The 15,756-nt window shown below is 39.7% G+C and overlaps 2 protein-coding genes across 5 annotated transcripts in view; one reads left to right on the forward strand and one right to left on the reverse strand.

The window, feature by feature from the left end:
- The window catches only part of TRPC1 (transient receptor potential cation channel subfamily C member 1), a 62,548-nt gene extending 56,389 nt beyond the window's left edge, over positions 1 to 6,159 (forward strand). For 3 of the 4 annotated variants that reach the window (XM_053305343.1, XM_053305344.1, XM_053305345.1), the window contains one exon: positions 1,925 to 6,159. In XM_053305343.1, the coding sequence (XP_053161318.1) occupies positions 1,925 to 2,152 (228 nt within the window). In that variant the 3' untranslated portion in view covers positions 2,153 to 6,159. The remainder of the gene's footprint in view (positions 1 to 1,924) is intronic. The other variant, XR_008318720.1, reaches the window with a different exon arrangement.
- Positions 6,160 to 7,843: 1,684 nt separating this feature from the next.
- Positions 7,844 to 15,756, reverse strand: part of PCOLCE2 (procollagen C-endopeptidase enhancer 2) — a 57,341-nt gene continuing 49,428 nt past the window's right edge. The window contains exons 6-9 of the mRNA XM_053305347.1: positions 14,897 to 15,048; positions 14,003 to 14,086; positions 12,304 to 12,471; positions 7,844 to 8,343 (exon numbers count right to left, since the gene is read on the reverse strand). Coding sequence (XP_053161322.1) covers positions 8,213 to 8,343; positions 12,304 to 12,471; positions 14,003 to 14,086; positions 14,897 to 15,048 — 535 coding nt within the window. The 3' untranslated portion in view covers positions 7,844 to 8,212. The remainder of the gene's footprint in view (positions 8,344 to 12,303; positions 12,472 to 14,002; positions 14,087 to 14,896; positions 15,049 to 15,756) is intronic.

Here is a 15,756-nt window from a genome sequence, read left to right on the forward strand (position 1 = left end):
GTTATATTGTTTTTTGTATTGGAACGTTAGAGAAGAACTTATTTTCCCTCTGTTACTTAAACTTCCTGGAAGGTGTGAGCCTTTTTACACATATTATTGCCTCGCGGATTTAAGCTCTGAGATTACAAAAATTAGCTAATTTTTTTTATATAGCCATTAGGTTAAGGTCTCAATTAAGCGCTTAATTGCGGGAGCTGCTTATTGTTTTTAAGTAACTTATTATGAATGATTGTATTTTGTTTTATTGTGTTTTAGCATTGATTATTGATCGTTGTATTGGACGTATTTGCTACCTCTATTCTTGCTGGCCAATGGCTGTAATAAAATAGATGATGAGTATACAGATTTGAGAATGGTGCATCAGCCACAGACTGTGCCCTCTAGCCATGCACATAAGAGGCGTGGACAATATATTGGTGGATGACCTCAGTTCGAAACAACTCAACTGACACCACGAATGGGAGATCAACAGCACCTATCTACAATGAGTTTTTGACTTGTGGGGACATCCCACTGTGGACTTGTTTGTGACTGCTGCCAATAAAAAATGTCAGAGATACTGCTCACATGCAGGAGTCGGCAGGAGATCCCTATGGGATTCCTTTCAACATCAGTAGAACAAAGGTCTCCTGTATCTATTTCCACCACAGTTGTTAATCAATTATGTGCTAGTATAGATCATGAGCAGCAACTCAACCTGCATACTGGTGATGCCATGGTGGCCACGGTAGCCTTGGTCTGCATCACTTCTTAAACTCTCAAAGAGTTTCCACTACAGATTCTCTCTTTGGCCTGACCTTCTGGTTTGGGATGATGGAAAGGTTCAGCACCCAGATGTAAAGACTCTGAGAATGACAGCATGGAAAACTGGGTATTAAGAAATTTTTTACTTAATAATAGAAGGCTGTCAACAAGGAAAAATTATAGTTGCAAATGGAAGAAGTTTGCAATATACGGACGAAAGCAGAGTAAACATGAATCAAGAAATTACTCTACCTACCTTCTTTCAAAACCCAGCATCACCATTAGAAAAGGCACTACAATCTCTGGATGTACGTCGTTCTATGTTATACTATTTTGGGAAAACAGGAGAACAAAGAAACTTTTCATAGCTTATAAAGGGAAAGGCAAGGGCCAACCATTCTCAGGACAGAGGCTAGTGCATTGGTTGGTGGAGTTGATTGTGCAAACATACAAGCAGCAGGGTGTGGACCTCCCACGTACCATAAGAACACATTCAACAAAAGCATACACTCTCTCGGCAGCACATCTGTTGGGGGTTAGGATGGCTGATATTTGTTTGGCTGCAACATGGTCTTCACAGCAGCTGTTCGTAAAACATTATGCCATTGACCTGTGATTGGCTGAACAGGCTGGATTTGGGAGGAGCTTACTAAAAAGGGTGTTGCCATAGGCGTCTGGGTCTACTATGCCCTCCACCTTATTTAGAAGCTGGCTAATCACCCATTCATTTTGAATGCAACAGATCATGATCCTAAGTAAAGGTGAAGTGTGCCATCGAGTCGGTGTCGACCCCTGGCGACCACAGAGTCCTGTGTTTTTTCTTTGGTAGAATACAGGAGGGGGTTACCACTGCCATCTCCCGTGCAGTATGAGATAATGCCTTTCAGCATCTTCCTGTATCGTTGCTGCCTAATATAGGTGTTTCCCATAATCTGGGAATCATTCCAGCGGGGATACGAACCGGCAACCTTATGCTTGCTAAACAAGTCATTTCCCACTGCTAAGTACATGTTTTTTATTCCTCCAGTTGCGTCAGTCAGCCTAAAACTACTTAACTTTGTATGTATCACAGCCAGTGTTATTTTACAGTTTGTGGAATTATCGATCATGCACAAGCTTAATTGAGAAAATCCTGTGACTCCTTGTACATCCTATCTTATTTATCACTGTTTATTTAAAGGAGTGGAAAAATCTGAAGCAAAAGAGGGATGAAAATTACCAAAAAGTGATGTGTTGCTTAGTTCATCGTTACTTGACTTCCATGAGGCAGAGAATGCAAAGTACTGACCAGGCAACGGTTGAAAACCTCAATGAACTACGACAGGACTTGTCAAAATTCCGAAATGAAATTAGAGATCTACTTGGTTTCCGGACTTCGAAGTATGCCATATTTTATCAGCGAAACTAAAATTCGACATTTAAAATAAAATGCCTAACGTTAAATACCTTCATTTGAATATTTTTATCAGCCCAAATAAAAAAAGGTGACTCTTTCTTATTCATATATTTTAAAAATACCACTGCATGAGCACAGCCAAATTCACTTGTGAAAAAAATGACTGTTTTTGTATTTTGAAGCTTTTTATCGTGTGTACAGTATAGAAAACTTGTATATAGTCTGCTAAAGGCAAATTTTCTGCCAAAGGTCTGCTGAAAAGTCTCATTAACTACTCGATATTAGAACTGAATCCTTGTTTGCATTTTTTTTTTTGCATCTTTGAGAAGTGAATAAGGATTGAATGTCTTTCACCTTCTTCCACTGTGTAACAGCAGCACAAATAAGAATCCTAAAATTACCCTTATTCATTCTAGTAGTACAGGCAGCAGCAAAAGATTGGAATAACTGAAAAAGCACATTTGTGGAAGGTGATATGTAAAGTTCATATAAAACATTTTTACAATGATTATTTTGAAGCAGACATGCATAGATCTTGAAAGGCTAGATCACTATAATATTTCCTGGGGTTTTTTGTATTTGATGCCACTGTATGATACCAAAGATTATAACATTTTGGGACTGGATTCGTGATCTTATTTTTAAGCAAAACTGGTGGCTAAGTGAAGTTTCCAATAGGAAATCCCAATTCGTATCCAAATCTTTTGGATTTTTAAAATTAAGTTATTTTCAAATGGCAACCCATTAAACCATACTTGAAATATTGAATTTCAACATAACCTTTAAATCATTTTATGTGGAAGTAAGTCCCACATATGTTTCAATGGAATTAAATTCCAAACATTGTTTCACAATGTTAACTATTATAGACAGTGGTCTCCATTCAAACTAAGAATTGTGTGGGGAACATTTCTGCATACACACAAAGGGACAGGACAATATTCAGTTATTCCCCTGCCTTCCCTTCGTAGCTGCCCGTGCCTTCCAAAAATATATTCCTCAGGGTTATGGGATGCTCAGATACATTTTCAGGAGGCATAGGTTGCTGTGAAGAAAAGGAGAATTGCCAAATATCACCCCTCTTCTCTGTGTGCGTGTAGAAGATTTTCCCGTGCACAACTCTTTTTAAGTCCAATTGAAATAAGTAAATCAAGTCAGTTTCGACAGCTAATAGAAGATTTACTTATTTAAATTGGATTGGGGTCTGTGTGTTGGTAGGAAATACTTTATGAAGACTGTGGGCCAATTTGGATGATACTTTGTCAGCCCCAGCATGCAATAAGGATGTGCCTATACCAGGACATCATTCCAGCACATTCTCATCATATCATTTGAGAATGTCATCTTCACTATGAGCCCCATTGCCCACTAAGATGATCTGGAGAGGTTCATCCACAGTTGCCACCTGCTTGTCTGGTGGAAACACAGGGATGGGCTTTATGTTGCTGCACCAAGACTCTGGAATGTACTCCCTGCTTAAATAAGAACCTCCCCATATCTGACAATTTTAAAAAAGTCTCTAAAGACGCATTTATTTGCCCAAGCTTTTTAGACCTGTGGTTTTACTTGTGGTTGCTGGATATAAATGTAAAAATAAAATAAATTGTTTAAAGGTTTTAATTTCTGTTTTAATTTGTTTATGTTGCTATAAACTGCCCAGAGATGGAAGTTTGGGGCAGTGTATAAATCACACACACACACACTCTGTGTGTGTGTGTGTGTGTGTGTGTGTGTGTGTGTGTGTGTGTGTGTGTGTGTTGGGGCTGATTGAAAAAGTATTGTCCAAACTGTACTTTCTTATTCTGAATGACTAAGAAGAAGGGCTGGTCTTGTGGTAGCATGCATGACTTGTCCCCTTAGCTAAGCAGGGTCCGCCCTGGTTGCATATGAATGGGAGACTAGAAATGTGAGCACTGTAAGATATTCCCCTCAGGGGATGGAGCCGCCACTCTGGGAAGAGCGGAAGGTTTCAAATTCCCTCCCTGGCTTCTCCAAGATAGGGCTGAAAGAGATTCCTGCCTGCAGCCTTGGAGAAGCTGCTGCCAGTCTGTGTAGACAATACTTAGCTAGATAGACCAATGGTCTGACTCAGTATATGGCAGCTTCATATGTTGCTATGAATGCATTTTGCTTAATTTTCTTAAGTGCTAAGTGTAATATGGTTTATATTGTAAACATTGAAATGATCAGCAATTTCATTCTGCTTAATAAGGAAGTAAGGGGGAATGTTGTTTGTACAGTAAATGTTTCTGATCTGGATAGTGATCCAGCGACAGTCATAAATAGGAGTTCTGTGCCTGTGCAGATTGCTCAGTGACAATGTGGTTTCTTTTGGCTGCCAGTGGTTTCCTTTTCCCAGTCTGCCCGAACGGAATCCAAGTCTGCCAAACTCCTGGCAATCCTTTGCCCTATCACTCCCTCTCTTATCATTGGCCACTAGCTTGGTGTGGGCGCTGAAAAGCAGCCACTTTGGCTCTTTTGGCACATCCTTGGCTGCTCTTGGTATGGCTGTCACTTTCCTCACGTTCCCTAGTGTTGTACTATCAGAAGATGGTGATCCCCTTTCCTGATGGTTAAAGAGGGAGCATTGCATTTCCAATTAAGTCCCCACTACCTCCACCTCAGTCGCTGTAATGGGGCTTATTGCTTAAACCGATGTCCTCTTTCTTGTGTCCACCTCTCTTTGTTTGCCTCAGCCCATGGCTTGGTGCTTGCCCCACACCCAGTCTTCCCTCAGTCACTTTTGTTCCCCCTTTCCCGCCCTGCAACTTTGTGCATGCAAGAAACACACAACTCAAAGATGTTTAAATAGCACTGCTTAACTAAAGATTAAAGAGGCACCAAACACCAAGATGTGAGAGGGATCCGAAATGATTAGTCAGAAATTAGGTTAGGAGTGTTGTTGATGTTTTTGCTTCTGAAACATTTGCTTTGCAGCAGGTGAGCAGGAAAGGACGACACTGGCCCATGGCACCACAGCACAGAAAGTTGCTTGCGGCTTTCTTTTGGCTCCCATAGTCAGCCTCCCTCCCCTCCTGCCTCCCCCCACCCCCTTATATTCCTGGTCAGTGTCTGTGCCCAAGTGTGCTTGAAGGAGAAACCACTAAGGCATTGGCTACCTACAGCTGCCACACTACTCAACTGCTTCTGGGGCACTCTGCACTGGTTTCTTTGTGGGCAGAGGCGGAGCTCTTGCCACAAGCCTAAAAATAAAAAATCACCAGGGTCAGTTGGGTTGTAACGTGGTGGCAAATTGAAGTGCAGTTAAAACAAACAAGCCAACTACAAACTTTGGATACAGCGCCTGGTTTGTTGGGCCAGATTGAACCTTCAGATGAATTTCAGAGGTGCGTTCAGACAAAAAACAAACCAGGGAAGATGAAATTCAACCTAACTTCTGCATTGTGTCTGAACTGGCCCAGTATCTAATAAAGAGAGGATGAGATTTAAGTCAACATTTTTCCTTTTGAGGGAGTTTAATATTTCTTGAAAAGCATATTTATTTTGTGTATTATAGCATTGCATATTACTTCACTGGGTAAGTTTTATTGAGTTCTGGGTGAGTTTTATTGGTTAAAATTTGAGTTTTATTTTGAATTGTCTGTAGACTTCATTTAAATAATAATTGAATCACTATTCTGTTTTCCAAAAAAAGGAATTAATAGCATTCTTTTCACTGGAAGGTAAATGAAAGATTTTTGTTTAAAAATATGTGAATGCTTAATGCCATATATTTTGTCAGAAATAGAACTGTATTTGTAAAACATTTGGCTTATGCTAGCCTAATAGATAATGCGAGGATGTATTCAGTAAAGTTTACGTTGGCTACTGTATATCACATGAAATGATATAATGTGGTCTGGATATCTTTTCATTGGAATTTATAGAACAGAAGCTAGTCTGTTTTTGTGATACTTTCTCTTATCTTGTTTTTCTGCTATTTTCTTGGGTTGACCTATTCACTATCAGCTGTGCTTGTTTTTTAAAAATGTCCACAGAAATAAATAACAAGATCTGCATTTCCCGGGTTGTCTCATTAATAATGCGGGTCCTATCAATCTGAAGGGTCCTATGAAGGATATGTATCTTATACTTTGATTGTAAAGAAACTTCTTAGGAGTAGATGCAAATCATTTGATCCACAGCAAGTAACTGGAATGCCCTGTGTTCTCGCCTCCCAAAAGGTATGTTTTGTTTTAAAACATTTATTTTCTTATCTGTATTATTCCTCAAGGGCACATAAGAAGAACGAATAGCCCCAAGCAAGCAGTATAGAAATAATGCAGTAGGAAGCCTGATTAGAATGTGTGTTATTTCAGGATTCAAGACCTTTATATAGAATGCAGAATCCAATAAGGCATGACAGTAGTTGCTAGCTTTCTACTAATGAGCCAGCTGATGTCCACAGGCTTATCCTTCCAGATCTCTTTTCTTTTCGAACACTAGCCACTATAACACACTTCTCCCCTTTCTCTCTCTCTCTCTCGCTGACTTTCCAAAGGGAAGGCTTATGAGATTAGTGTGTGTGTGTATTGTCCTCCAATAACTTTTGTGCTTTACAGTAGAATACAAATTCTACTGTAAATTCACAGGACTTGTAGGGGATATTTCTTAAAATATTCTTAGTATTTCTTAAAAATCTGGCATCATGTTTCAGGATGGTGGCCACTCAAAGTAGGCAACACCCCTTTATAACCCATGTGCTGGCAGTTGACAAATCAAATTCACAACATATGGGAGGGAGTCATAGGCAGTGGTCCCTCATTTTTTTTCATGTGTGTGTGGAATGAGTTTTCTGGGCGGCAGTATCAAGGCAGTGTGTGTGCACATGCATTCAGAATGGGACCTTCCCGATTCGACCTGAGCAGGATCTAAAATTAACAGCAGACATCAAAAAATGTGTGTGTGTGTGCACACACACCTGAGAGGGGACACTGGCCCTAGGTAAGAGTAACCATGCTAAAAAAAGTGGAAAATAGGCTCCATTAATTCTGCTTAGGACTTAGCATTTTAATTTTACAGTTGTATTATTAGCTTATTGTATGCATCCTTACAACAATCCTATGAATTTCAGTCTCTTATAAATGGGGTTTGTATTTTGTAGAATATATGAATGAGAAACACCTCTATTAGCTCTTCATGGCACTTATAGGATAGGACCTTACACATCTGTGCTCTTTTAAAAAATTCCTCTGAGACTGCTTGAAAAAAACAAACTGACCAGTGTCCTGCATATGCCTATGTAGCCCTCACTGAATTCGAATACTCTGAAAGAGCATATAGCCCCAAGCCTTAGCACAGCATAATACCATCAAGAGCCCAGCCTGAGTTAGATTTCAATTCTAACACAAATGTATAAGAAACATGGCTGGGGCTAAACTTAGGGGATTTCCTAAAAGACGTTTTTAACTTGCTGGGGACAAGTAAATTAAGAAGGAAATTATGTCTGTGCACTGTGATGATGTGTAGGCCTGTACACACACTTTTGAGCATGGCCACCCCTGGACAAAAAAAGGTCCCTCCACTTGGCACTGTATCTCCAAATTTCGTGCTCGCCACATTATACCTGCAGTTGAATGAGAAGAATAATCACACTGTATAGAAACTGAAATGGTATTAGTTCCAGCCTCTTGTACAGCATATGGGCAGTTTGTTTTAGGCCTATTTGTTTTTGCTAAACAACAATTAAGTACACCATTATTGTTTAAAGTTTTTATTAATTGTAAATGGTTATGCAATAAAACAGAAAAGCCAAATTAAAAAAGCATTATAAATATTGCACGTATTCATGTCACCACATAAATAATTTCTAGAAAATCCTTTTGGGAGAAGTATAAATTAAGAGCTTCAATATAGTGAGAATTTGGTATGTTGGTCTGGTGTTGCTGAAAATTTTGAAATATAATTTTTTCCCCGTTAGCTGCAATATCAATCAGTCAATAGGAATTCTAGAGTTGCAGAAATGCAAAAAGTACTTTGTTCTTGCGGATGTCCGTTCCCCCAATTTTGTTTGTATGAAGGCAGATTTTGAAGGACAGAAAGGTGATAGGGCACAACTGCAAGAGTTCAGTTTTAACACTGTTTATTTTTCAAGACATTCAGGATCTTTTGATTCTTAGTCTTGAAACTCATAGTAAAGCTGCTGGGTAGGATTTTGCCTCTGCCATCTTCTTCTACCTGGCCCATAATGACATAGTTTAAACCTAGAAAGAGAGATGAAATATGAATTTCTGCATATACAGTATACAATTTGCATTTATAATGTGAGAGTTGAATAAAAAGGTAGGTTTCAATGTACTAAGTGGTATTACACGACCTCCAAATGAGATCTTCTATATGTCAGAGATCATTACAAACCCTGGACATTCTTTTGGTGTGGTGTAGTGGTTAGAGTGCTGGACTAGGACCGGAGAGACCCGAGTTCAAATCCCCATTCAGCCATGTCTCTGGGCCAGTCACTTCTCTCTCAGCCTAACCTACTTCACAGGTTGTGAGGAGAAACCAATGTATGTAGTACACCACTCTGGGCTCCTTGGAGGAAGAGTGGGATATAAATAAATAAATCTATCCATCTACCTGACCACAAGCAGATATTAGCTAGGTGACAAGAGACACCAGCCCTCCAAGTTTAGTGCAGAAAAATGGCTGAGATAAAGCAGTTTAAACATCAACTTGTTTGTTTTAACTGTTGATTTTAATGTTTATAGATATTTCAATCAATTGTAAACCACCTTGAGACCTAGTTATAGGTGGTCTATAAGTGGGTGGGTGTATATAAAACTCCTAAAAAGAGTGGTGGTGGGGCGGTGACTCCTAAAAAGAGAGTGTTCACATCTTGGCTACCTCTTTTGCCATAACATACCTTAACAGTTTTTAAAATTTCCATGTGTCTATGAGCACTCTGGCACTTGTATAGAATAGTTAATATAATAGTTTAATAAGCACTCCTTCCCCCCTCTTACCTTTTATGGGCTTTTGTTTTCTTCAACTGAAGAAAACAGCAAGGTGGCAAGGGGCCTTATGAAGGCAAGGAAGGTAGGGTGAGGTGGCAAATGGACTTAGAAGAGAATGTGAGGTGGCAGCTAGGTGGTGGTGGTGTCTTGCAAGGGCGAAGTATCAATATGCTGATGATACACAATTGTACATCGCCACCATGGGCTGATCCAGGGATGCTGTGAATGTGTTGACTCAGTGTCTGGAGGCTGCAAGGGTTTAGATGGGCCAGAACGAGCTCAGTCTTAATCCCTCCAAGACAGAATTGCTCTTGTTTAGTTCTTGATCCGGCCAGGTTCCAGTTTTGAGTGTCTCCCTTGATGGGGTTGCACCCCCCTTGAAAGAGCAGGCTCGCGATTTGGGGGTCATCCTGGACTCATGGCTCCTGCTGGAACAGCAGGTGAAAGCCGTGGCCAGGGGAGCTTTTGCCCAGCTTTGTCTGGTGTGCCAACTAGGACCTTACCTCGACCAGCAGGCCCTAGCAACCTGACTCATGCCCTCATCACCTCTCAGTTGGACTATTGCAATACGCTCTACCTGGGGTTGCTTTTGAAGATGATTCAGAAGCTTCAGCTGGCCCAAAATGCCATGGCTCGGCTGCTTATAGGCAGCAGAAAATATGACCATGTTTCACCTTTGTTGCGGTCACTGCATTGGTTGCCAGTTCGCTTCTGGGTCCAATTCAAAGTGCTGGTTATCACTTATAAAACTCTTCAGGGTTTGACGCCTGTGTACCTTCAGGGACTGCCTCTCCCGTCCAGCTTCGACCCACCCTGTGAGGTTGTCTCAGGTGGGCTTTCTCAGAGTTCTGGGCCCAGGGGAGGTACGTGGGGCCCGGGCTTGTGGGAGGGCCTTCTCTGTTGCAGCCCCCTCCTTATGGAACACCCTGCCTCCTGAGATTCGTAATGCCACCTCCCTTCTGTCCTTTAAGAAGCTCTTGAAAACTTATTTATTTTGCCAGGCTTTTAGTTTGTCTGTCTGTCTGTCTCCCCCTTTCCCCCCTCTTATTTTTGTTGTTGTTTTAATTTATGTAAACCGCCTTGAGTCTATGGAAGACAGGAGGTCAATAAATTTGTTAAATAAATAAATAAAGTGGCTTGCAAGTAAGTCTATTCCTGCATAAGATGCAAGGTTTACTCATGAGTAAGGTTGTGGTCTACTAGCAAATAAGGGTTAGTTAAGTAGTTCACTAATGAGCAAAGGTTGGAGGTTTATTGGTAAAGGTACATTCCTACTCATGAGTAGACTAGCCTTACACATTATAGCCTTGTTAGCTGTATATGTCATCTAAGCAATTAAGAATGCATGGTCTACTCAGGTTGAGTGTACTGCTGAAAAAGAATGGAATGTCTATATGCAAACAGGGATACAAATTTTTCTTGTAAGTGTGTGGGGTCTACTCATAAAAGTAACATGAAGCCTCATTTCTAAAACAATGTAATATACAAGTCTGTACAATGTCTTTACAGCTTATGTGGGGTGGAAGTTGATGAGCACCTTTATTTGCCATTTTCACGTTTCATACTACGGATGAAGCATCTTAACTCTTCATCTCACACCAAAGGTTTTTAGATCACTGAAAACAATTAAGTCTCATAGCTGATTGTAGACCTAAAGATGTGGTATCCCTTTTGTTTCTCCTCTCATACAGATATGCAAATGACTGGTCAATTGTTTCAGAAAACAGAGAGAGAGAAAGAGATAAAACTAATCACACAGTCTTAGAAATATGAAACTTGGACTGTAATGCTTGTTAACTTTTAGTAGCATTTTATCTCTGATGGAGAATATGGTCAGTCATGGAACACTTCCATAGAAATGAGATTGTTTGTTTAATTTGGGACATTTTGGATGTATGGAAAAGGACACCAAGTGACCCATAATGGGCCATTTCATTTTGTAGTGATAAGGCGCCAATACACTCATGCTATATGATATTGATACAAAAAATGTATAGTACTGTAAACCCTTTCAGGCTATACACTATATCTTGTCTCACTTTTCAGATTATACACTATATCTTGTCTAACTTTTTATCAACAGATAATTACTAAAGGCTTGGAGGAAGCTGAGATTGTTATAATTTTCATTGGCTTGCATGATACATAGTCTCTCTTCAATGGAAAGGACCCATTAGGGCTGCTGAGCAACTGCAAGGCAGCCCTGATGGTGGAGTTACAGGGCTGCTATGGAATGCCTAAAAACTGCTCCTTCCAGTGGAAGCATTGTGCTGCCTGGAAGTGGTCTGTAGGCATTCTGCACCAGCCCTATTGCTAGACCTCTGAAATTGCACAGCAGCCCCACTGGGTCTTTTCCATTAATGGGGGACTGAGCATGAGCCACTATGTCCAACTGACAGATACTGGCCTATCCGAAGTTTAATTCATCTGTATAATCAAAGAAGAGCAATGTCAACATCTGAAGAAAAATAGGAAGTCGCCTTAACTGCCTGTGGGTATGGCAGTGGTATTATTTGGGTAGGGAAGACTGGAGCAGCTGAAGGTGACATGCTTGCATATTACGGATCAAAGATGACATGCTCTGCATATTACTTGGTGAGGAATACCACATGTACACAGAGGAAATCAGAATACAGTGTTCATTTAGTTTATTTCTTAATTTATTTCCTTTTAAACACCCTGCAAGGCCAGGCTTTGTTTAAACCAGAACAAGTTCTAGCAGCCAATCTAAAAGCTGAACAAGTAAATGCAATCCAGATTTTCTCCCTACTTCCTTATTCAATCAATCAATCAATTTTTATTACAGCCGTTGGCCAGCCAAGCTTTATTTCAAAAGTATTGTGTGCATAGCTGCTACCATCATAGGCTTCTGTCAGGCTACTGCTCTGATCTTTGTGACAACAAAAGTGGTTTAACGAATCAGCTTTTCTCCTCTTTCAACTCATATGCCCTATTGTTGGATTACATCAATTGAAGTAAACTGAAGAGGGTTCAGATAAGCTTTTCTTGAATCTAAGAAATTATCGTCTATGAAATTATATAACCATCCATCAGTATACAATACCATTTGGGATAGTTTGGCTTAACCTTTTTTATGCAAATGAACAATGTTAATATGGCCTCCTGAAGTAAATCATGACAATGAAAGGAGCAATATAGAATCAAGTATTATTTGCATAATGCAGAATACTGTTAGTTGTCTCTACTTACCTCTTCTGATAAGAGGGCACTGTTTACAGACAACAACAATCTTGGCACTCATATTTTTGCCAGCTTGCTGGATTGCTAAATTCCCTTCTTTGTATACATTAATGATTGCTATTGTTGCATGCAAGCTTCCACCTCTGGTGTTGGTTGTGATAACAGATCCAGTTATTACTAGAAAGAAAAGATGTAGGATCGATAAATTTAAATGCAACTGGGACATGGTGAAGCACATGGGTACTTCACCTTGCACCCTGAGGAGAGAAAAACCTCAAATGCATCCACGAATTCTTGCCCTTTAGCTTGGACAAGGGCTTTACTGTGATACTGTTAAGTAATAATAAGCCATTTTCTTCCTCAGCCTTGGTTTGACCCATATTAAGCTGGCCTCAGGTACCATTTAGACATGTTTTACAGATATTGATATGTTTCTTAGCACAAACCTCTTGTGAATTCATATACTGCTTGATACTGACTTGAAGATGTCATAACAATTTATAGGGTGGATTTGCATGATTGCCAGGAAGTTATTAAGCTGGGAACCAGAGGTTGCTAACAGGCATGTTGTCTGAACCCACCAACCACCGGTTCCCATGCCCTCTGCCTGACTTTATCCTGACTTCTGTAATCAAGATTTGAATGTTAGAAGAACCAGTTAGCAGCTGGTTCAAACATACCCACTGGGAGCGTGTGCTTGCTGGGAACCTCTGGTGATCATGCATACTCACCCACAGCCAATAGTTTATATTCATCTTCCTGCCTGTCTACGCCAACAGTGTGGTAGGAAAAATGCAAATAGGAAAAGATTACATTGAAAAACACAATAAATAAAAGGGGCCTGGAGAATCCTAGAGGTCTTTCTGCTTTATACAAGGATGGCAGTCAGTTGTCTGTGGTTCCCAATAGAATGGTCACAATGGAAAGTACTTGCAAAACTTAGACCTCCTCTTGTTAAAGCTGTTTTAACACTCTGAAAACACCATAAAGCACCACAAACATACCCAATGCACAGAAAGAACAAGGATAACAGCTAATTCTATTACATTTGAAGGTAACAATAGAAAGAAAAGAGAATGAGCCTGCATCATAAGGTTTCAGTAAAAAAGAAGTATAAGTTAAGTAATTTCCATGCTTAAGCACTGATGTGGAGGACTTTTTCAATATCACTAAGAAAAATAAGCTAACTCTATTGCCAAAGGACATCCAGCTACCACATACTACTCACAAATATATATATATGAATAGATTAAGAGAAGATATAGGCATTCACATTGCCATCTTAAACATGCATTATTTAGGAATATCTCTGGGAGTTATGATAGGAGTAGAGCTGCCCATACAAAAGAAAAAAGAAAAAGGAAGTCACTGTGAATAAGAAATACAGGCAGTTCCAAGAAGACAACGTGGCAGTGTCATCACTGAATCAACACTTTCATAGAGTTACAATTCCCCTTCTGTATAGTCATTTGTGTTTAGACTGGAAAACTGCTTTTCTTCTCATACACATTCACTGTCTTCTCCTATAAACATCTCAAGGAGTATAACTTCAGACCTAGACACCAGTATAAGGTATGCAAGTGGTATGATCTGAAAGAATTTCCTTGTGCGTTAATGGCAATGTACAAATAAATGCTCTGACCCTCCACTGAAACCAAACATACATCCCCAAGTCACTGGATGAAGGGAGGAAAAGGCTTTTTCTTACCAAAGTTACTTGAACAGTAATTGCTCTCAAGAGTTCCACTCCTCATGCATTTTTGATAGCACAGGGCAACAGTAGGCTTCAAAGCTGTCCCAAAAAAGATCCAGAAGGCAAAGTTAGTGAAGTCAGTTTAAGAGTCGAAGAAATCAATTTTAAGTACTTTCATTTTTCCTTGTGGCTTTTTTAAATAACAAAAAACCATGTACAAAGAAAGAGCTAGCATTTTCAAAGTAACCCAAAACAATCCAGACACACCACATCCCAAAGAAGCAAATATTCTATTGGCAATATTGGTCCAACGTATTTGTGGCAACTTGCCCCTGTCAGAAGGCAGACTATACCAGCTTTGTGATGATGAGTCAGGCATTTAATGGCAATGATCAAGCCTTGAGTTAATGGAGGCATAATACTCTCAAGATCCAATTTTGAAAATGAACTCTCTAGTTTTGAATTAGATGGTTAAAAGGATCTTTAAGCTGAAGTTTCAGAGGCAATAGTGAACCCAGGAGTTTTTCACAGTTGTGCCCTTGAGGAAGAAAATGACAGGAAGAGGATCTCTTGTATGAGAAGTGTCTGATCTTGCCAGTCTCACAAAATTGTTAAGCGCTATCAAGCATCTTTATGCCCATTTTGTTTTTGAAAATGTGCATACATTTCCAAATAAGATTATGTGGTGTGCACAAGTTCATAAACCTTTCCTCTTGATTTATTTAATGTGAAATTGTTGCACACATGAACATCCAGTTTAGAAGGTCCTACTACTATTTAATCAAGGCGTTCCTTTTTCTTAGCATCCGAACAACAGTAAGAAGATTACAGCTGAACAGAAAATGGCATCAAAGAAGAAATGAAGCTATTTCTTCTTTGATACAGATTAAACAAAAGCTTCACACTCACTTGTTGTGGCAGGGAGAGTTGTTGTAGTTGGCGATGTGGTTGTTGGTAATTTTTTGGGTCTGAATTTGTAGTGGCCAATAAAGCCATCAGCGGTTAAGCTTAAATCAGACAAGAACTGAATAAGCAACTCATTCCTCTCTGATATAATAGGCCTGAAAGAGAATAATGTAGCCTTCGTGTTAGTTACTTGAACTATACGCAACCAACAGGTTTCATAACACAGCACAGTATATAAACATACCATATATGTAAATATTTTGAGGAGTAAAACTTAATGGAAAGCTGGATCTTCCTCCTTCATGTAAAATGCTTCTATACAGAGTATGAAGGTTCCTGTTAACAAGTATGTACTTGGATGTATTTTCAGAGTGAAGTAAACTTCACAACTCTTGAAGAAATCTTTTTCCACACAAATATTTACTTAGGCTCTTGGGAGAATAGTGACATTCAAATACGTTAGAGAAAACAAGTAGATTTAAAATGGAGCATTACACAAAAACACATTCATGAATCAGCTTCCTGATTTGTGCACAATTTGTCTTAAAATTAAACCCAGAAAACTGGAAAGAGCTTATGCACATGTTGCATAGGTGCAAGTCATATACAGTATTTCAGACTTAATCCAGAAGTACTCCACTGACAGAACATCACCACAAACAGAGGTCATTCACACAACCAAAAACTGGGTAGGACAAGTATCCTACCCAGGTTTGAGAGCTGTGTGTACTCCCAATTTTTGGTTGTGTGAGAGCAAACAACTAGGTAAGAGGAGGGAGAGATTAGAGATGTGCTTGAAATACGATTCAACATCTGAATCACGGGCACATCCCTTTAAAGATGAGGGCTTACACAGCCCCTTC

This window comes from Hemicordylus capensis, chromosome 3 (genome assembly GCF_027244095.1).
Source record: "Hemicordylus capensis ecotype Gifberg chromosome 3, rHemCap1.1.pri, whole genome shotgun sequence".
NCBI lineage: Eukaryota > Metazoa > Chordata > Lepidosauria > Squamata > Cordylidae > Hemicordylus > Hemicordylus capensis.